This window comes from Mytilus trossulus, chromosome 12 (assembly GCF_036588685.1).
Source record: "Mytilus trossulus isolate FHL-02 chromosome 12, PNRI_Mtr1.1.1.hap1, whole genome shotgun sequence".
NCBI classification, from domain to species: Eukaryota; Metazoa; Mollusca; class Bivalvia; order Mytilida; family Mytilidae; genus Mytilus; species Mytilus trossulus.
In genome coordinates this window covers 56,096,223-56,119,873 of record NC_086384.1, presented here as the reverse complement: position 1 = coordinate 56,119,873, position 23,651 = coordinate 56,096,223, and the positions used below count along the sequence as shown (strand labels likewise).

The 23,651-nt window shown below is 31.4% G+C and overlaps 1 protein-coding gene across 9 annotated transcripts in view; it reads left to right on the top strand.

Annotated features, from left to right (window-relative positions):
• Positions 1-23,651, top strand: part of LOC134692900 (uncharacterized) — a 130,911-nt gene that overhangs the window by 100,336 nt on the left and 6,924 nt on the right. For 6 of the 9 annotated variants that reach the window (XM_063553529.1, XM_063553525.1, XM_063553530.1 and 3 more), the window contains exons 2-5: positions 17,466-17,532; positions 20,289-20,400; positions 20,663-20,823; positions 21,997-22,075. In XM_063553529.1, coding sequence (XP_063409599.1) covers positions 17,466-17,532; positions 20,289-20,400; positions 20,663-20,823; positions 21,997-22,075 — 419 coding nt within the window. Of the gene's footprint in view, positions 1-760; positions 882-7,696; positions 8,480-9,250; positions 9,562-17,465; positions 17,533-20,288; positions 20,401-20,662; positions 20,824-21,996; positions 22,076-23,651 lie in introns of those variants that run through there. The other 3 variants (XM_063553532.1, XM_063553527.1, XM_063553528.1) reach the window with 3 other exon arrangements.

The following is a 23,651-nucleotide window of genomic DNA, read 5'->3' as shown; positions in this document are numbered from 1 at the left end:
GATGACGAAACTTCGAGCTAGTATTTGATTTCAACTTAACAAGGAGACCACAATAGAGAGTTAGATTTTAATTAGTATCAGTGACAATATAAATATTCTATCCACTTAATAAGCTTAGTCCGTCATCATAGGGGGTTCAAAGGGAAGTATTTCCCCCAATTTCATCTCTATATCATAAGTAGTATAATGAAAAGATGATATTGGCTTGATCCGAACATGTTAGTTTGATGAGCCAAGAACGCGATTTGAAATGAAATGCGAGTTACATTTCACAATATAGCACTGGACAGACATGTTACCGCCCAGCTGTCGATCAGATGTGAATTTCACTTATTAGCTTCTTTCCGCGATAAACAAAGTGTATTTTTGAGAACCCTATAAGACATCTGAGTGACATATTATAGACCCGACTTTATACAACCTATGAATTAATCGCATCATTCGGTTTTATTATTACATTGCATTGCTTTCTTTATTTACACAGAGAAATGCCGTCTAATTAAGCAGGAAATTGGCTTATCCGTGTAATACCACAAATAATCAGCCGGGAGCACTTTCATTGTCAGTTTCAGTTGGATGTTATTTCTCCAAACGTCTGCCATGTTTTCTTTTCTTACCGGCCTGGGTTGAAGGTTTTGTCAGTTAAAATAATAATGCTAATCATTGGAAGAAATCAAGCGCCATCTTAATGCTCTTCGGATCATTGTTTCGTATTAAATGATACTATCTTTGATAGCCTGTCAAGAAATTGATTCTTCTTGTGAGCAGAGCTAGTAGCCTTTTATTGGCCTCCTTGGAATCGGATGAAAGGATCGATCACTTTCAATTAATACTTGCGTGTATTCTGTAAAATAACAAGAATCATGGTAAATTTCTTCAATGTAAGTAATAAGTGATTATTTGAACTACAATAATATATCATTAAATAAGATTCTTTTTTGGAAGACTGCATGAGTTCTTCTATAAGAAAAATATAGGATATTGAAATAAATATTAAATATTATAGTTTAGTGAAATTATTGCTTTGTACATAAACTGACATGACAGTTTTTCATTTTGTCTGTAGGGAAGTTAATCTAAATGGGAATTCCAAAACATTATGGAAGTTTGAAGAAAACAAGAGAAGGACTTATTTTTTTCGTTGAGCATAACATACTTGTACTTCAAACGATGTACTTAATATCATGGTAGACTGATACTTGCGATAGTACTTGTAATGTAATAATGTTTTAAGAGACCGTCATAGTGTAAGGACAAAGTTGCTAAATTGAGAACCAGGACAAAAAGATGAAAGGAATGATTGCTTAGTACATTCCTCTACAAAACTCTGAAAAACTAAAACGTATTCCATATCGATAAACAACTAAACACGTTCTCCAATGTATTCCTCCTTCACGAGAATTTTAACACTGATTATTCTTATTGGGCTTTTTTAAAATCGTTATTTTTTTGTCATTTGCCGAAGCATTGGAATGACGGTAACGGATCATGCACGGCATAGAGGGACACTGTTTTGAACCGTATATAGCGTGTATAAGATCTGAGGAACATAGTGTTTCCCACTTGGCAACAATCTTCAATAAAGTTAAATATAAAGACTCAATTATTTGATAGTATATTTAATTTTTACAGTTTTAAAGGTAAAATAACAGTCTTTTGTCGATAAAATCGTATGCTATTGTGTATGTATCGTAAACTCTGAGTATAATCCGAACAAAAAATGTGTGATGTGTATAATTTAAAATTCTTAAAAGTTCACGGAATGTGATACGCATAGATCTTTAAAATGTTTTATTTACCTTAGGTTTAATCCGTAACCTTGGTTTTTCATGGTCTAACGATCCGTGTACGATACGTCGAACAATAGGGTGTAGGACTCGGATTATAATAATTTCATGTTTCGCTTCTTTTTAACAAAAACTTCTATTCAAATTAAATCTGAAATAAATGAAAAAAGATATTGATACACAAATTTTAATCAGAAATTCGGTTTCTTTGTATTTATGTATGAGTTTATAGAAGAAATTTTGAAATAACTGTAAAGATTAGAAAAAAATAAATAGAATTACCTAAAACTTGCAAAAACAAGAAATTTCTGTGTAAAGGTGAAAGTTGAAACACAAAATGTATTCAAAAATACGCCCGATTAGATACAAGTTCCTTAAATAAACTGGATGTGTTTAATTTAGTCTCAGAAGTTATAAATGACTTTCATATCTATGAAGCTTTCAAACAGAGAATACTAAAAAAAGTCAGGATTCAACTCGCTAGCTTGCCTCGATAAGATTGAAGGTTGAAGCTATCGCAGTATAAGTGGGTTTTCATCCTCCTCTCAAAGATGAAGTCACAGGTCTGTTGTTATAAGATGTTTTGCACTTGTTGTTAAGAGTATATATATACTTACTTTTTATTACATATTTATATACGTGAAAAGAAGCAAACACAAAAGTCGTATGTCGTAGATGTCTTCTACGTGAAGTATATATATATATATATTACCAGAGACATATGTCTCTGATATTACTAGTATATGACTGTAGAACATCCAGAAAATTGTAATATATCTAATATTAAGAGTTTGTTGAATTGAATTTACAAATATCGTAATAAGATAGTATTACTTATTGATTAGAGAATACGTTATTTTTTTTTATATCTATATTTTATAGTATTTAACAGTGTATTCCATACATGTCACATATCGTATCCATCTGTGTATTACATGTATATATATCATCTTCAGACAATATAATAATATTTATCGATGTTGAATTATTCAGAAGCATAACGGCTCATACACACTGCTTGTCATTTAGTTAGTAAACCTGCAAAGTATACAATCAGACTGAGGGGATAGAATGTACGGGGTGGGTGTTGAAAGTCTTATTTTAATACTAACTCACGTATTCATTTGTTTCGACTCACACTCCAAGTGTCCAAGTAAAAGCAGCATGATTCCTGTAGTCTAGAGGAGCTGCATAGTCCACGAGTTCCTTTAGTCTCGAGGAGCTGCATAGTATTTCTGCTTTAATTCTGTAATAAAATGTGATTCTAAAAACGGTTATAAAACAATGATGCGTCTTTTTGAGAATGACAATAAATGAGACGAATTTATGAGCCTTTCGAAACTATGGGTAGTCAGAAAATTTAATAAGAAAAGTTTTGCTATACAAATTATTTTCAATGAAGATTGAAGCTTTCCGTTTTCTAAATCACATACTACAGACTTCTGAGATATAGATGAGTCATATCGTATATCTTAATAATTTATCTGCTAGAAGTTCGAATTAGTTTCATCAGATGTGACCATAGCAATATACTCAGGCATGTCATAACTCGGACAACACAGCTTCTCTGCGATCATTGCTAAATCATACATGTGCACATGTATGGAATCTATATATATATATAAAGCAGTCACATAAAAACGGTAAAGTTTTCTTTCAATCCTGAAATTTATACAATTTCACTTTTTTGTAAAATTCAAATGAACATGTGTATATCCTTGATGCGCTCGTGCACCGAGGGAAACGGCATTTAAATGAAGAGAACATTATGCCTACGTTTCATGACAACAAAACCTACCTTTAAAAGTTTCTTAGTATCTGAGGTCATTGAATGCTTCTTGAAATATGTTTACTAATTTTTCTGCTAGAATCAGGAGTTTCTGGTCACGTGACTCGTATTGATGGGAGGTGGAAACTGAAAACTGACCAGCCTGTCAATTTCAAATGATGGACAGATAGTAATTTCAAATTAAAAAAAACACATTAAAAGAGATGATGAAGGGAAATATAACGCTTGCATATATATTAGAATGATTTGGATCTTTGTCTCTGATTTCTAATTTCTCAACCTCGTCAAACAAGACCTCTTTGACCTCTGGAGAGGTTCATCTAGGGTAACTTGACAAAAGGAATTTCTTTATAAGTTTTGTCCATTTTCTATCTCGCTTACTTTTCATGTTACTAATTTATGTGTTTTGTAACTTGTTTCCTCCATAATATACAAGTGAGATATGCCATAAGATCGACTAAGCAAATAAGTTTTAAAAATATCGAAACAACTTCGATATAAGCAGGAATAGAAAAACTAATTATATAATTATATTATCAATGCAAAATTGTACTTTGAGATGGAAGGGAGCGCAAGTTTAGTGAGTGGAGGGGAAAAGAAACCGGGTGAACAGGGGGAGGGGGTAAAATAGATGATATGCTGGAAAAGATTTTGAGAGATTATTGTCTTGTAGTAAGGTAGAGGGAATTGTGAATCAGCGAGCATACCGGTATTACATATCAAGACGAATTTGCGGACTAAAACATTTAACTCTTAAAAAAAATCTAAAAATCTACTTTCGGACTAAAACAAGGATATATACATGTGTGCCCCTGGCGTTCCCCTGTATGTAGGAATGTCAAAAACCACCCATTTTTTAACTGCTTAAGTTATTTAATACTGTATGTAACTGATTATTATTTAACACATTTCTCTAATTTCAAGCTGAAAATTTAATTTGTAATGGCGTTGACGTTGCATTTCTGTAACAAAACGAAGTATCAAATAACTAATTTTATGTTTTAATTATTTTTTTTATCTTTTTTGTAGTATTTTAAGAGAGTATCGAGTTTATGCTTATCATGCATCATTTTCATCACCTTTTTTAAAATATCCATTACCGCATTTGGTCTCTGAATTATAAGCACGATCGAGTTACTTCCCTTTGATCGAAATACAGTGTGAACTCTTGAGTGAAGTAGAATAATGTTTTTCTTTAAACTGTATACGACAACTCATTGTAAACCAGTCTTTTTATTATAGCATATCACCATATCTATCTTAAATATAGGAAGAATAAGTTTTCAATAAAATGTTTTTAACGTTATATTATATGATAGATGTGTTTTATTATCAGATAAATTTCACCTTTCATTGTTAGGTGAGATTTTATGATTGTCAGGATCACTGTTTGATATGTAAATTCTCTTCTTTATACCTATATTATTAAAATATAATCAAAACTTCATAAAAGCAAGCTGAAAATTAAATTCACACTGAATAAGATCTGATAAGTGTCTTTACAAGAGATACATCATTCATTTATGAAAATGATTGTTTATTTAGCATAAATCAAATTTACTTTTTAGACGTTTAGGAGACAAAGATCAAGAACAGGTGTGGCTTTAAACGGTGACACACCCGGATTACCTTCCCTTAATACTTGAAGGGAACATTAAAGCTTTATTTTGTCAAAACACGGTCCTTTTACTCCAAATTTTCTGGAAATTTCCTTGCATTGAATTCTCGATCTGCGCCTGACTAATTTTTGGTATATATCTAATATTAAAAATTGATAAAAAAAAAGTCCAGCAGCAAATATCTTATGAATATGCAATTCGACAGCATTTAAAAAAAATTAAATGGCTCTAACGCAGTTGATTTTTATCGAAGACATATACAACTATTTGTCTCTGATTTTATTTGGAATCCGAGATTAAGGGACGGAAATAATAATTGCCTGATTCAGTCATTTCGATGTTATAACTAATTATATACACGTATTAATACTTATGAAAAAGGATGAATAACTGAATTTATTCAATAACACTTTGTTTCCATGATAACAGATATAAATGTCAGAACAAATAACCTTCGAGTATTTTTTTCAGTGCTCAGCTTAATTTGAAAATAATTGCATACAGCCCAAGTAAAAGATACAATGTATTCTCGTTTTAATTTAGATAATTGAAGAAAACCAGAGTTACGAGAGTATTGATTGATTTCAAAACAAAGGATAACTTGTGTTTATAATTGACATGGGACGAATAATGGCAAGATAATCAAATTTAATATCGATTGATACATTCCCCGTATCTTTCCAATTGCGATAATTAATATTGACACAAGTTATGTCCCTTAGACTAGAATATAATCGTTTGTTCAATCGGCAATCCGCGGTTAACTCCGCTTCTCTCTTTCTATGAGGTACGGAATCAGCCGAGTTGTGACGAAATCATTCGTTTGTTATGAAGAGTAGTTTCCCTTTGAAATTACAGATAATCAATCATTGTATAATTAAACCTAAATTGGATGCAAAGTCGGAGATCAAACGTATCAAATTCTGCTTGGATGTAGGATTACATTGGGTTTTCACAGATCGATTTCTAATTTAGAAAACAATATAAAATAATTTGAAAAATTCATTTAAAATTCACAGACAACCACTATACCATTCTTTTTGAAATTCTCATAGATCAATTTCTAATATAGAAAAAAACTAACAATATGAAATATTTTGATAAATTAATTTATAATTTATAGACTTCTTAAATTCGTTTTTCACTATATCAGTCTCAATTGTGAATATCTTTTTGTTGCCTAATCGAGTCGGGTTTTTTTCTTCTTATAATAACATGAAACTCTTCATTAGAGTTTACTTCTTGGTAAATTTTTAGAGAGATGTTGTGGAAACCAACGAAAAAATCGGACTTCTAGCCATTCGAACTTTTTGTGTTCAGCAAAACTGTCTCAAAAGACGTCAGTCTGACAATTTGTCAATCTGAATACGCAAGGAGTCTGATGCTAGGAAAATATTTTTAGATGACATTTTTGTAGGGGGCTAAAAATTAAGTCATACAAAACAGTTTATAGGTCATTAAGATTGACGCCTGCATAATTTTGACTAAGAAATTTATAGAAGTATAAAGTACCCCCTAAATAAACGCGTTTTAATCTTTCAAATTTTATTTTTCAAATTAAATTGCTCTCCCCTTTTACAACAGTATATCGGTATCTCTAATTTTGAAGTATTTCATATTAAATGAAGTTTATTTATTTTAAGGTTGTTACCTAATTTAAGTATTTAAGAACTGTTCATTTTAAACAAATATGGCGAACAAAGACAGCACATTTCTATATGTCAAACGATGTTTAAATTAGTTGATTGAAGATAAATTGAATTGTTCTTAGCACTTTAAATCTTGGTTTGCATTACATCAAACGTAAAAGCAGGTGAAAAACAGTTCAAATTATTGATATTTATATAAAACACATGTTTTTAACGAGCATTGAGTTACAAATACTTTTTTCTATCTTGTTCTGCCACCATGCTGAGCTGACATCGTTAATTATGTATGTTTCAAAAGTGGATCATTGAAAAAGTGTGTATTCTCCATTGAAATGTATTTTAATGGCCACTTTGGATGTGTATTTAGCGTGTAATGACCGTAATAAGTATTTATTACTTTCATTGTGGATAAATGCGTATAATGATGGTAGTGAATTATTAATAATTTACTCCCAAAACTAATTTAATGCAGTTTGCGTATGAATTCTGGAAGAGTATCAACATTTAACGTTTATCGCTAAATGTGCTGGTTATATTTATCGGAACAATTTAATGCATATTCTTGGATAAATAATCTAATGTTTATCTTGCGAAAAATTGATTTGCAATTTCCTAGTTGTGGTATTATCAGTTACTTATACGTGTAAGTGAAGATTGCGGTGCACTTTTGTGATAATTGAACTGATAATTCCACAGTGTTAATGGATCCACCTGAAACTTGTGTCAATATCGTTTATTTTTGTTTCTAACAAGTTGTGTATGCAATTCTGACTATCAGAACAGCTGATCTAAAGAAAATGTCAGTTTTTATAGTTCATGGCGTTCAAGATGTGTAAAACGTGTTGAGTTTATTACTGAAAAAAATCTCCAATCGTTCAATATTTATTTACACTTCTAAACATTGTACTTATGGATGAATTATTTGCAAGCTTATTGTTAATCGACTTTGTGATATGATATAACATTTATTAACACTTCGATTACACGTTATTTATACATGGTTTGTATTGTTTTGGATTTTTTACAAGCATTCCACAACTGCCACACATCCTACCTGTCGCATTGTTCTATGCCTGTTTTGGAAGTTGTCATATTTTAAATGCCAGCATAGACCGTCATTGTCATAACGAAATACATCTGAATCACGACAACTTTAGTCAGGAGGTTTTTAAAGCAGACTTTCGACTTTATTTTGTATGTGAGAATTTGTTATCTGAGACAATTGTGAAATTTGGTAATAGTTTTCAATTTCAGAAGATTTTAAACGTGATTGCTTGAACCTTTTTTTAAACAGCATTTATTCGTCACTTTTGGATTTAAAGGACACGCAGGACCCTCCTCTTTTTCAAATGACAAGAAACATATGACATATAGTGTCTCCTTTCAGCCTCAAATTTGACAAAGTTCGGATAACAGAAATACAAAGAGCATCTCAGCTTTCGTGTGTGCCGCCATTTTGAAAATCAATACGTGCTAGTATCAAATGCAATGTATTGATACAATAAAAATCTGAAGTTATAAAAACAACAACAGATGTAAAAATACTTTTTTTGTCTTAATCTGTGATCGGAGAACCGTGAAATGTTAGGCAGTGGCTGTTCCAGCTTGGGTTGTGATCCGGATAGTACTGTCCCGGTACGTATCAGTTATTATATTTAAATGTATTTCTATTATTTTAATGAATTGAAATTAATCGCCTTACATTGCTCTTATCATAACGGTTCCTCGGTTTAATGAGCTTAAATAACTTCCTTGGATCAGGTGTAGAGCTTGTCATTATTAAGAAAATATCGACCGTTCGTACAATATTAGTTATCTTTCACAATAGACAATCGGAGAAAAGACGGAGTTTTAAGTTCACAAATTCTCTGACTTTTATCATTAATTAACACGGTAGAAAAGGGATTTTCCATCTAATGAAGAGATAGTTTTTTTCTCTGCTAAGATTACGGTTCCATAGTAGTGTGATTTTTACCATCAGAAAATCTATGAAATCATCTTTGAGCAACGGTTGGATGTTCGCTACTTCAATGTTGCGCTAGAATAAGACATTTCCTTAAAATCGATGGGGGACTTCACGAGTGATCAATGGGTCTAGGATGTGTTCTGCCAATTTATTTAATCACTAAAGAATAGTAGGAAATACGCGTTGTAAACAATTGTATTGCCATTTTGTATGGTTTTACACTAATTAACTAAAGTGTGTATTTTTCTAATGAACTGAAATTGGATTTTTTACTTGAAGTAAGAATTGTTTCTAGTTAGCTCTGAGATAACAGAATATTGAATAAGATAAAGAAACAGTTCAAAATCTTTAAAAGTTTGTGAGTGTTTTTACGTCAGATTTCCGTTCATGATCGTTCCTCAACACTTGTAAATAATTATAAAGTTTCTTCCGGTTTTCAGGATTTTGAGTGATTCGTCAGTGTAGGATAAATCACACTGAAGAAATTGATTTGAAAATCAAACAGCTATACATGGATTTACAAAAACTAGGTGAAGTTTATTCAGTGGAAATTACGTAAATCTTGCATGCTCTATTTTGTGTATTTTTCTAGTGAAGGAAAGTTACACATTCATGTGACAAAGTTACTTTTACAAATGTAATATTGGTGATTTACTTCAACGTCACATAAACGTTTTTGTTTTACTGAAATAGACATAAAATGGCGTTTTCAAATTGTGGTACATTAGACTGTTCCAAACCAGCAATGACAGTAAGTAACGTTATCTAGTGAACCGTGACTTGACGTCTGGTAATTTAAGATGGAGGGTTGAACATGGTTCCTCCTTTCCCTAGTTGGTATCTGCCCACCTTACGTCATCTTCTAAATTGTCACGTGATATATATGCCAAAAAAATATTATGAATTTTATTCTTATCATGATTTTTTTTTAACCACAGAATCCTTTGAAAATTTCCATTTCAATCCTTACAAGTTAAAATACAAATTTTAAATGAAAAAGATAGACTTATAATTATTCAAATATATATTAAAATTTGTTAATTTGGTAAACTGTTTCCAGAAAAAACTATTTCTAGAAACATAAAATTATTGTTGTCTGTATACTAGTATAGTATGTATAAATATGCGTGTCCTATAACAAGTCATGTTAATTTTATCTAGTTAACAAATGTACCAGTTTCGAAATTTACATGCTATTTACATTATTTACGATGCCCTTTTCAAAACAATTTGTTTCAATTTACCACGGAACAGTCATATGAATAATTAACGAATGCAATTATCGTTTGTATTGACTTAGTAATAAAATGTAACGGAGCATGAAATAGATTTCCTATAAAAGAGAAAAAGCTGGCTTTCCCTTGGTAATTCGGCGTATCATTGAACGACAACAAAACGAGTGCTCCCTTGGTAAATTCGACTTGTCACTACCTATTTGCGACAATTGCCGGTGATTTAATTAAGAGAACCAACTTCTGCTGTAATTATATATCAATAACCATGATAACAATTGGTGGTTCCCTTGCGAGTCTCTTTTGAAATTCTACAAAAATAGAATTCTATATACTTTTATTTCCGGAAGGTTCATGTAATTTTGTTATCGGATACACTATATAAAAAAATGTATGCATTTATTTAATTAGTGCTGTCCGTTTCATTTGGGGGATGTATATATAGATTCAATTATTTTCTGGAAGTTACCTTTTTTCATTAATCTTACAGATTTTTTATTTGTGTGACAAAATAAACTCTTATAGGAGAGTTATGTATAGACTCCATCGTGTAAAACACTGACTTTATTATACATCTTTGATGTTTTGGTCGCTATAATCTTATTAACGTTTACGTCCATGGTTGCCTGTTGCAAGGGGGGAATGTGTCTCTATCCAATATACCCTCATTTGCCCGTAACGGTCCAGATTTTAATGACTATTGTCTCAGACGTCCTGCCGTACAGGTCATTACAGGACCTACCTATTTATTTCATGTATTAATTGTTTATTTGTTCTCACCCTGAACATGCATGAAATATTTGCCGCTGGACGTTAACAATCATCGAAGTATATACCAATTACCGTTTTCACTTGAATGATTGCATTGCAAATGAAACGAAGATTAAAAGAATTATTACAAAATAAATGAAACGAAGATTAAAAGAATGATTACAAAGTAGATGAAACGTAAAACTAGTAAAAGAATTATTACATTGTATATGAAAGGTAGAACTAGTAAAATAATGATTACAAAGTACATGAAACGTAGAACTAGTAAAAGAATGATTGCAAAGTACATGAAACGTAGAACTAGTAAAAGGATGATTGCAAAGTAAAAGAAACGTAGAACTAGTAAAAGAATGATTACATTGTACATGAAACGTAGAACTAGTAAGAGAATGATTGCAAAGTAAAAGAAACGTAGAACTAGTAAATGAATGATTACAGTACATGAAACGTTCAACTAGTAAAAGAATGATTACAAAGTACATGAAACGTAGAACTAGTAAAAGAATGATTACAAAGTACATGAAACGTAAAACGTAAAACTAGTAATAGAATAATTGCAAAGTAAAAGAAACGGAGAACTAGTAAAAGAATGATTACAAAATACATGAAACGTAGAACTACTGGTAAAAAAATGATTGCTAAGTACATAAAACGTAGAACTACTGGTTAAAGAATGATTGCAAAGTAAAAGAAACGTAGAACTACACTGGTAAAAGAATGATTGCAAAGCAAACGAAACGTAGAACTAGTAGAATAATGATTACAATCACATGAAAAATAGTAATTAATAACGAAATCAACTAGTTTTTTCCCGTGATTCTTGATTTTTTCATGAAAAAAGAAATTGATATCCTTCTTAGAAGACTAAAACTATGTATACATTGTTTATGATATGTCTGAAAATCAAGCTAAAATCAAATCCATCTCTTGTAGATTTGTTTTAATTCGCGGCTGCATGTATTTGCTTGTGGCTATTCTAACGGAAGCATATTGGACTATGCATCTATGGTTTATAAAAGCCATCGATTTTTATACGTTATCTTATGCCTTTGGGCGTTGGTAATATGCAGTGTTTTCGTTTTTTTTGGCTTTTGCGTTTATGCAGTAGTTTCATTATACGATTTGTATTAACAAAACAGATGATTTCATGTTATTCATCCCCTTAGCCATCTTTCAAATCAATATTACTTGCTTTATTTATATCAATTTAGGCTAACATTATCAATTTAATTACTACTTTATTCTTTTTCATCTGTTTTCTCTTGGCCGCCATTTTGAAACTGAATTGATCTTTTGCTGTTCTGTTCAAGCAAAGCAACCTCCCAAAGGATAATTGAAATTACTCATTAAAAAGCAATCGAACCGTATATTTTATAACTATACCATAAAAGTTTGAAAATTTAATGATGCCATTTTAATATCAGAAAAAAACAAAAGATTTCAGTTGAATGATGCAAGCTGCAAATTGAATTTGATCATGGAATTACGTATTCGGATCAGGAAAGCTCTTTCCAATCCGACATTGTAATATAAAATGATGTATGATTCTTTGTTGCGTTTTATTACGGGATAATAATACCGTGGAATGCTCTCTCAGGATTAAATTATGATCGATTTTTCCAATAAAAGGGTTATCCTTAATTTGATGGTAGTTTCAAAACGTCAAACTAACTTTATTATTTTAGCCATTTGTTGCCAGTCCGTGACAGATTCAAACGCTTTTCAAACGTACGCGTACTGCATAAATAAAACGCAAGCTTGAGTTTCGATTCAACTTCTGTTTTGTTTCACACGAATTCTTGAAACAAATCTAATTTTGTTGTTTATTGAGAACCCTTTTAACATCGATATCACCATGAGCGTTTTTTATTCAATTCTACTCTTGTTTCGTTTGATTTTACATGATTCGAAAATTTGATTGATTTTTTTGTCTTTTGTTGGCTTTAACCCTCTTAAGTTCCTAAGAATTGCTATCATTGGTAGGAATATACAGAATCAACGATATTCATTACCAAACTATCTTCAAATGTCATAGGAGAGGCTTTTCAGTTGATGGATATGTCCATCAAAATAAACCGATTTGGATTTGAGAATTTCCAACAGAAAAACAGCAGCGAATTCGGAGACAGAACGACACAAGAGATTTGCATAATACAGAACGAAATGATCCCATATATATATATACATATATCCCGATATCCCGATAACATTTACAGGGGACGCATATTGGATTTTGGGGTTTTGGGGTAAAAGATGGGCTTTATTGTTTGTAATGGTATAAATAGTGGCGAGCATAGTTACCGAGGCGTGAACAATTTTATACCAAAAATGATATTTTTCATCGCAAAGGGGGGATTATTACGTATACTCTATGTTTCCATTTGAGTTTATCACTGCTGTAGTTTATTTTCACATGTTTAAATAAGGATATATTCCAATGTTAATACATATACACAGAGAGAGGGGGAAAGGACACTTATATATACATTGGTCATGCTGATCATGATTGTATAAAATTGTATATATATTGAATATAACTTATTTTGATGGTGAACTATACTTGCTATAGTTCATTATGACTACATAAAAATATGTTCTAAATAAGTATACACGAGTACTTGAAATAAGAGAATACTTAATAAGATAAACCTTTATTGTGGCGATAAAATGTCGTGGGATAATTATGAATAATCCGAGTCATTTAAAAGTGACATTTAATATTAATGACTGAAAAATCTCATTCGCATAAATTTCATATCTCCTCCGAAACTTGATACATAAATGTTTTATTATTGTTACATTGGGGAAATTTGCTGTACTTTTCTGATCTAAACTTACAAGAGTACGAAAACAAGTCAAAAGTCAGGGACTGATTTAGGGGGTGTCTAGGGGACGGTGGGCTGGACCCGGGCCGCTTATCGGGCTACGTATATGATAATGCATAGACTTTCATTAGCTTTCAAAATTCTGGATCCACACATAGAAGCAAGTAAACTATAACAGTTCTCACGAAATAAGTAGAATAGTAAGGACATGCTTTTCAAATGCTAAAGAAATAAGAGTTGGTAGCAAATTTCAAAAGAAAGAAAAGTCCATTATATACCTATCATATTGTTGTAGTCTGAAAATTTACTCATATTAAACAAGTCTTTGAAATTTAAGGGGGTAGACCTTGGTCCAGGGAGATAACTCTTTAATTCAGTGATGCGTTTGTAATAGTCAAGTTTTATTAATGTATTTTAAGCATTTACCTGAAACAGATTGAAAATAATCTATGTATCCTAGAAGCTTAGAAGATATTTACAAAAATGGCTGACTCAAACGTACTGATGATTTTAAGAGTTATTTCCCTTAACCTAGGACTACCACCTTAAGTTGATTAGAATTTCGGCATAGAATTTTATACACTTGACAATCAAAAGACATATTCATTAAATTTCGATCCACTTGTAATTTTATTTCGAGTATCAATATATTCTCAAAGTCAACGTCGAATACAATTAGGGACAAGAATTTCTGACACATTATTTACTTATCTAAGGACTGGCAGTATTTATTTTAGCATTTTCTTTTCTTCTTAGTTGAAAACGTATATGTATTTTATAATGAGTAAATATGTTTGTACCTGAGTGGGTATTAATTAAAGAATATAGATATTATTATATATAAAAGTAAAGCAAACAAACTTATATAGATACGGATCGACGATTAAATATTTGACGGGACCGTCCTTTCATTAAACTGAAATAATATTTTTATTTCGTGAATGTGTATTGACATTGAGATCATAAGAAAATAAGCGCCACCAAGGATACAATAAATATTGAAACACTTATAAGTCTGTGAGTGAATAATACTATAGAAAAAAATATAAAAAATGTGGCTTCTCCTAAACTATAAGTTCACCAATGGTTCATACAGGGCTGAACGTGTTTTATTCAAATATTTAAATGTTCGTTGAGACTTTCTAATTTCCAAAGAGAGAGAAAAATAGTGTTTATTTTTATGAAACCTTTGAACAGATTTTGTAGATGTGTTGTATTTAGATATTTGATTTTAAGTTGAGACTGCCTAATTCATAGAGATAGAAAATATTGTTTATTTTAGTGAAACCTTTGAAAACATTTTATATGAGATAAAACCTCCTTGGGTTTCCCATACTTTTAACAATCCCCTTTTAATATTACCATGGTAACTATTAAAATAGCAGGAATGAGAAGTTAGGAGTTAAAATATATTTACATGAACGTGTTGTGATACATTGACTCTCAACAAACGTTACATAATTGTAGTCACGTGATTGTAGTTTGCGGCGACCGACCGTTTCAGAAAATAAATATGACCTGCACTGTGACACGGAATACTCTCTAACAAAACCCATTTCTATTCTCTGATATGGTAATAACCCATTGTTTATCTAAATTGACTATATCAGTCCCAGGGGTTATTTTAGTTCAATCAGGTTCCATTTTATCATGAAATGTTTTGTTTAGCATAAACTGCTCTTCAATATAGAGATCAATAAATCATACTTTTTATTCTTAAATAATTAGAAGTTGTCGACATGGAGTTTTGCAAGCACGAAACAAAGACATTTACAAACATAGTTCGTGTGATTTCAATAAATGCAGTCTTTGAATAGATCTAAAAGAAAACTTCAAAAATGAGTCAATATTAAGTTTTTATACAAAGACGCATTGCATGGTTGTCATTGCCAACGTGGTTTCTAAATGTCGGATAAAATTCCGGAACTTCCGGATACAAGTGAAAAACTGTCGATCTAATAGTTAAATAATCCTTAAAGTTTGGCATGTTTGGTTAAATTGCAACTTTTAAAAGAGAAAACGAACAAATAAAAAGCAAGGATTTGAACATTTACGGTGCTTAAGCGTCTGAGTGACACTCTGCACCGGTATAGTTACCATTTCATTTATATCGAGAACGGCTCGGCAGTTACATTCAGTGTTTCCGCTTCTAAATAAGAAACCTCCGACCTCGAGATTAAAAAATATTCTTGAAAATTGTCTCTATTAGAATTTTTTTTATAGCAAAGTTGTAAGGACTTTTAGTTTTACGTGTATTAACGCAGGAAAAAAACTTCAAAGATATCGTTTACAATATGATGTAGCGTTAGCATGACCTAGAGAATCCAGATAGCGCCTATGTTTTACTTGTGGCGACTCATATACATTGATCTGATCTTACACACAAAAACAATTTAGTTTCGGATAAAACCTAAACAACAGATTTTTGTAATAAAATCCGTTATTCAGCGATTTAAACATGCCGTAAAATCTTTTGTGTTTAAAGTACACATATGGTCCCATTATTAACGTTTTCAGACGTATTAAGGATTTTGAACTATAGTATTGTCGAATGTCTACATTGTTATAAGAAAAAAGACGACTTTTAAAGCTGAAGAAATACTGTTTATAATAGTTTCTTTATCATTTCAAGTATTCATCCTATTATATTAATGATTTGCCCACTTAGCATGGATAAATGAAGTTTTAAATAATTTTGTAATCACACTGTCATGGCTTTGTTTCGATTTTGTATTTCAAACCGTCTGAATTGGTGTCAGTGTTACTTTGGGTACATTAAATTTAATTGTGTGTATTGGTGTATGCGTTATATGGGGACACCATATGAATGAATTGTGTGTATTTAATATATGGGGACCCCATATAAATAAATTGTGTATATTGGTGTATGTGTTATATGGGGACACTATAATTATGAATAAATTGTGTGTATGTAATGTATGGGGACACCATGTACATAAATTGTGTATATTAGTGTATGTGTTATATGGGGACACCAAATAAATTGTGTGTATTGATGTATGTGTTATATGGGGACACCAAATAAATAGTGTGTATTGGTGTATGTGTTATTTGGGGACACCAAATAAATAGTGTGTATTGGTTTATGTGTTATATGGGGACACCAAATAAATTGTGTGTATTGGTGCATGTGTTATATGGGGACACCAAATGAATTGGTTAATCTTCTGACTCATGCAATGACCATGCCACTGAATCCCTCAACATGCTTAACAAGATTAAGAAAACAGGAATTCGTGTATATATCGCTTCAATTTCTTTTCGCTATATTTCATCAAAACTGCTAATAAAATAGTAATCCCTCGCTCCACAAAACATAATCCGAATAATATTAAAATGAAAGCGTAATTTCCTCGGTATAGTTTAGCCGGCGTATTAATCGGAGATCATATTGATATCGCTCGCTCTTTCGTAATCTCATGCGAACAAATCGTGAAAATGATTATAATTAAATCCATTTAGCAAAGCCTTCGTTTCCCGAAGTACAGTCCGTCATCTAGATTAATAGATGAAAACGTCAGTCTAAATTTCACAGAGGGGACATAATGAATTTTGTTTTGTTATTCTAAATAATAAACAACCCCTACTTTTACTGCCCCTGGTCTTCCAAGTATAAAGACTCTGAGAGTTATTACTATCATTCAAACCTTGGGAATTAGTTATGAAAAGATTTTTTCAGCTTGAATATGTATTGTAGGAAATACCATTTGGTTGGAAATACCATACAACTAGTATGGTAGAAAATACCATATTTACAGAAAATATTGTATTGTTTGAAATTCTATATTTGTTTCTTATCTTTTCAGTTTGGTCCATCCATAGGTGGCGTACATTCAGCAGAATGCAAAGCCGACTTGACAGAATGCTCCCCTGGTAAGTAATGTCTTATTCTCAATGTTATATTTTTTATTTGATTAAAAAATAGTGTTGTAACGATTATCACCGATGATTGATCATATATATTTGGATCTGTTGAAACGATTACCACCGATAATCGATTATATGTTTAGATCTGTTGTAACGATTATCTACGATGATCGATTATATATGCACCGATGATCGATCATATTTGTTTTGATCGGTTGTAAGTTTGGTCCGTCAATTGGTTGTGTACATTCGGCAGAAATCAAATCAAACTTGAAAGAATATTCTCCAAGTATGTAGCGTCTGTTTTATAATGCCAATTGTATGACTTAAAGTCTTGAAGGGATTACCTCCGATGAAAGATTGACGATGGTTATAATCAGAAGTTAAATATTAATCGGATGCATTGAGTCAAAATTAACTAATTTTGAAAAAAAATACTATGGATTCATTATTATTCGTTGGATACCAATTTTCGTTGTTTTCGTGGGAAGAGGTTAATCACGAATTCAAATGTTCAACGAATAACATTTTATTTCAATATGCTCTGTATACAGTAATTGGAAAAACCACGAAAACAAATATTCACAAAAATGCAAGTTTTCAGCAATCCAACCGAAAATTGATACCCACGAAAATAAATGAGTCCAAATAATTTGTATTTCGGTCTTATTTATTTTTCATCCTTGTAAGATTATCTGCATGATTGTAACCCATGTATGAATGGCAAAGATTACGAACCTCAATGTTCATGTATATTACAGATATTTCAAAGTTTCTTTCTATATCGACATTTCTAGGTGGATATATATCACCATGTTCACATCTAAGGAAAATATTTTACATTGGTATGCTTTTTTGCCAAATAAATGTTCATTTTCTTCGAAAATAAAGTTAAGAAAATCATTATGAAGAGCAGTTAACTAATTCCCTCTTCATCTAAAAATCATTATAAGAACGGAATTGGCTTTCAACTCGGGGAAAACATTTATGAGTTTTCAATTTCGTATAATTAGACAACAAGCAAATTGAGCCAACGGATTTAATACGTTATATTCAAGCATCTTACTGACTTTAAGCTTTTCAAAGCCTCGTAGTGAGATAATTAAAAGAAATGAACTTTTCACTTTCTTATCTGGTAAAGAAAATATTGATTCAAAATATCATTGCAAAACTCATACGATCCAATTAAGTAAGAATCTTCCTATTGCCTTTTCTCCAATTTGGTTGATTGGTTCAAGTGTCAATATTCATGGCAGCCATCATTCCGCGTGAGAAAACAACAGACGATAGAGGTCCCGGATCGAGTATTTACTGTAACAAAACAGAATTGCACAGTGAAAATAGAATTTGTAAGAAAATAAGCAAAATCGATACGTAACATCCATTAGTTTATGCAAATGTAAAGAATAACCAAACTTTGATACCAGCTAAAGTCAATAGATCGTTTTTCAAGATGTCCGAACATCCGCCATTTTTACGGCTACATTATTCATCTTTTTTAGAACCGTACGCTTTAATTCGGTTACATTAGATTTTCTAGAATGGTATAACATTATTTATCTTTTTAACTGTCCTCTTTTTTACCAGTAATTCAAAGATGTTCTGAAATGAATTTATTATGGTTTTTTTTTTAATGATTTGACATTGTCGAATGCTTTGCATGTCGTACATTGTCGTACATTGTGTTAGGGTACCTGTTGGTTTTGCAGCCAACATTATATATAAACCAGCCAGCAACATATTTTCCTTATCAGTTCCTACATCATTTTGTTCGTCCATTGGATAGGTCCTTCATTTCTGTATTCTTCAATTTAAAGGTAACTTTTCCCGCTTCTTTAAATTGTTGTCCATCTTCTTTATTCTTTTAATTTCAGCACCCCGCTATTCTCGTATCCCTATTTTCTCTATTCTTTATTTGATTTGACTGTTTTTCTTCAGTATTCGTTCTTTATTCTTATTTTTATATAAAGCCTATCTAGACTCGTTTATGGTTCTGAATGAAACACAAAGTATCCTATTTCTTTTATAGATACGAAAGAAACTATGGTATCAATTTGAAAAAGCCTTCACTTTCTAATTTTATCAAATTTGTTTTAATCGTTATAAAAGTTGGGGCAATAAAAAAAAGATAAAGAACCAGCAGTTGAAACAAAAAAAAATCTGTCTTCTCATGCAAAAATTATTATGCTTTTTATCACGATTAAAAACACGGCTTGAATTTAATATGATTTCCTTGTTATCTTTGTCTTAGGGCTTCTTTCTTCTAAGAAAATCAATACTCCCTGCAGCTAATACAGATTTCATGATTACTGAGTATAAAATGGCAAAAAGTCATTCCATGATAACTCTTTTATATCATTTTAGTCTTAATCGAAACAGATTGTTATCACTCCTCGGGGAATTGCAATAACGAAATGAAATACAGTGCAGTCGATTTTTCAATATAAAATAAAGTAAACAACTGCTTTCTAAATTGGAGCATCCTTACTCATTTCTAAAAAAACGAAAACATAAACTGCTACTTACATGGGGGTCTCATTGGAGATGGGGGTTTTGATCCTTAGAAAGAAACCAACTTTTCTTCGGAAATCAATTTATACTTATGTTTAAGTTTCGAAAATAAATATTGGCCTACGGTTAGTTATAAAGTCGAACACCCTTTGTTATCTTTACTCCTGTTCAGGCTGAAATAAAAAGTCAAACCTAATCAAAATGTCCATCGTTCCAAGTAACATTACATGTATTTGTTTTTATTCTTACAGGCCACGAAATGGTCAAATGCAAGGGAACAGAATTGAAATACTACTGTCAGCAATGCAGTGACACGACTTTCCAACCGAATGCCAACAGATATGGAGACCGGTGTCGGTTGAGGTAGGTGAAATATCCGAACGATCTCATAATGACAAAAAGAAAGATTTTAAAAGTAAACATAAAGTTCGTTTACAGCCTTGAGACTGACTTTTCGTTACATTTCTTCATATCGCAGAGTTATTTGTTAACATTATTACAATCAGCACAAATCTTTAATTTCACTTCTCTGACTTAATGGCCGTTTGTCAGGAAATAATTTTGAAACATTGTTTGCATCAAGATCACTGAATAAATGACATAACTGTCCATTTTATAATTTCAGAAAAGCCTGTTACAACCAGTTCATGCGATACAGAGATTATGGCAGCACGACACGTGATGCAATGTGTAAATGTGAACCTGGCTACCATTTTGAATCAACCGATCAACGAGCATGCGTACAAAACAATTACTGTGATAGAGGTTATGGACAAACAGATTATGGTAAGGGTGAAGAAATGCATGCACTCTCTATTTCTCTTAAGGATGTTCGCTTGTCATGTTTTTGAATTTTTGTAATATTTTCGGAATCCTCTTGTTTTATCGATTTGATTGCCTCGAAAAAAATTGTCCGTTGACCCCAATTTTTCTTTTTATAAATCTTTTACATGTATGTTTAATAGCCGTCAGGTCAGTAAAAGTCTTATAAAATCTTTTCTTTTAATAGTTTTTGAGAACTAATACTTGTCAATGATAAAGCTATGCAAAATCAAGAGAGAACATTTTTCCCGCCAATATTTTAATCTAAAAAAACAAGCACATTGACCTATATATTTTGTTGTCTTTTTGGGTTTCTTTATTAATCCACAATCTATATATACTAGTGTTATGAAAAGCTTGTTGTTTTGAAACTGAGTAGCGAACTTCCCTAATTTCAAAAAGTGACTTAACTTGTAGATGGAGTTCAAATCAGAAAATTAAAAAAAGCTGTTTTCTAAGATAATTAATCTAGGGACACATCCCTATTTGGAATCATGTCAATGTCACTATATCAATTTGATATGTCTGAAGCGGTTCTCTGAATTTACCTACACCCACTTAACCACCCCATCCAAAAAAGAAATCCAAATTGTTGAAAAAGAGGCGAATTGCACCAAAAGATAACTGTGTTACATTGAGATCCCTATAAATAATTAAAATTCTGATAGGGTACAAACTGTTTGAATACTATGCCCTTATTACCGACTGCTTGACTAGATCCTTCATTCGTCACAACTCGGCCGATTCCATACCTTCAGTAGCGGATTCACCAGATGCTTGCCGATTTTAGATCCCTGCTTTGCATGTGTTACCTTTCATGTGACTCCAAACCAATGAAAACACAGCACAATTGATAACTGGACTGGACGTCAATTGTTATCAATACGATATTTTATCAAAAGTTATAATAATCATACTACTGAAATAACCAAACTAATTATAAATAAAGATTTATGATGAACAAAAAAGACGATGACATGTAGCAATGGAATCAACCCCTATTATGTTTCAGTATTAAGTATAGTGTAAATTTACAGTAAATTGTATTAGGATAATGTTAGAATCAGAAAATATAGCGGTCTAGGGAATACTTTGATCTTGTGAGCAACATATTAAAATATCCTACTATTTTTACAGGTTCCTGTGAGCGTTGTGTAGTAGGCAGTACATATTCAAATAAAAAAGACAAACTCCAGAGGTGTAAGACAGTTACAAAGTAAGTTCAATTTAAAGACTGGGTTTTAAGTGGTTTTCAGTGTTCAGTTTGTTTCATGATTTAGCTACTGATGCATCATTTAAAGACGAAAAACGTGTCTTGCGTTAAAAAATTATAATCCTGGTATATTTGATGAGTTATTATCACAACAATACCTCTTTCCCTTATTTTAATTAAATTATAACTGCATTTGGTAGACATTTTGAGAAAATTTGGAGGATATTGTTCACACAGCAATCATCATGTATCTTCATTTTCACATTAAAAAATGAAGTCAGATGGTAAAATTTCGTGTTAGTGTAGACACCAATGAAATGATTTTAATAGTACATGTCTCCTGCTGCATGTTTAGACCTTGGGACGTGGCAATATCTATTTAAATTCAATTTAAGCTTTTTGTCGAGCCTTCGACTTTAGTCGAAAAAGCGAGACTAAGCGATCCTACATTCCGTCGGCGTCGGCGTCGTCGGCGGCGTCAACAAATATTCACTCTGTGGTTAAAGTTTTTGAAATTTTAATAACTTTCTTGAACTTTACTGGATTTCTACTAAACTTTGACAGAAGCTTGTTTATGATCATAAGATAGTATCCCGAAGTAAATTTTGTAAAAATAAAATTCCATTTTTTCCGTATTTTACTATGAATGGACTTAGTTGTTTCTGCGGGGAACCATTACATTCACTCTGTGGTTAAAGTTTTTAAAATTTTAATAACTTTCTTAAACTATCCTGGGTTTGTACCAAACTTGGACAGAAGCTTATTTATGATCATAAGATTGTATCCAGAAGTAAAGTTTGTAAAAAGATAACTCCGTTTTTTCTGTAATTTACTTCTAAATGGACTTAGATTTTCTTACAATCATAAAATAGTAACAAGAGGAATATTTTTATCGATTTTTTTCCTCATTGTTGTTGAACCTGCCAGTTACAGCAAAAATAGGCGAGACACTTGGTTCCGCGGAACCCTTACAAATTTGTTTCCAAAAGGATAGCATGCTACATAATAGACAAATCATCGAGACCACCCCCTGAAACATTTATGTACTTTGTTAACAATATGTAAATGTTATGCTTACCAACTAAAATAATGTAAGAAATATCAAAGAAAAAGTGTTAGCTTCAAACAAAAAAACTAACCTATGTTTATTATCAATGAAATTAATACCTCAAAGCAAGGTAGATGAATTTTGGAAAAATATTGTCAATCAGCCCGTCCTAAAGTAATCTCTTTAAAATTGTATCAGGATGGTGTTAGTTAAGGTTAGGTTTTTAAACTGTAAAAACTGTAAATGTTTAAAGTTAAATTTCAACCTGTTACATTGTTTTTATAGGACAAGAAAAGACTTGGTTTAACAAAGTATTTAAAAGAATGAATTGATGTTAAGTTTTAATGGCTATTTCAATACAAAGCTTTCATTAACATCTTTCTGATTCATTTAACTTGAAATATTTTTTTTTGAAAGGATCAAAGTCGAACATTTGATGAAATAATATGAAAACCTTTGATCAATGGGCAAAGTCTACTTAGATAAATAAATGAATCAACTACAATATGGTATATACATTATACAAATAAT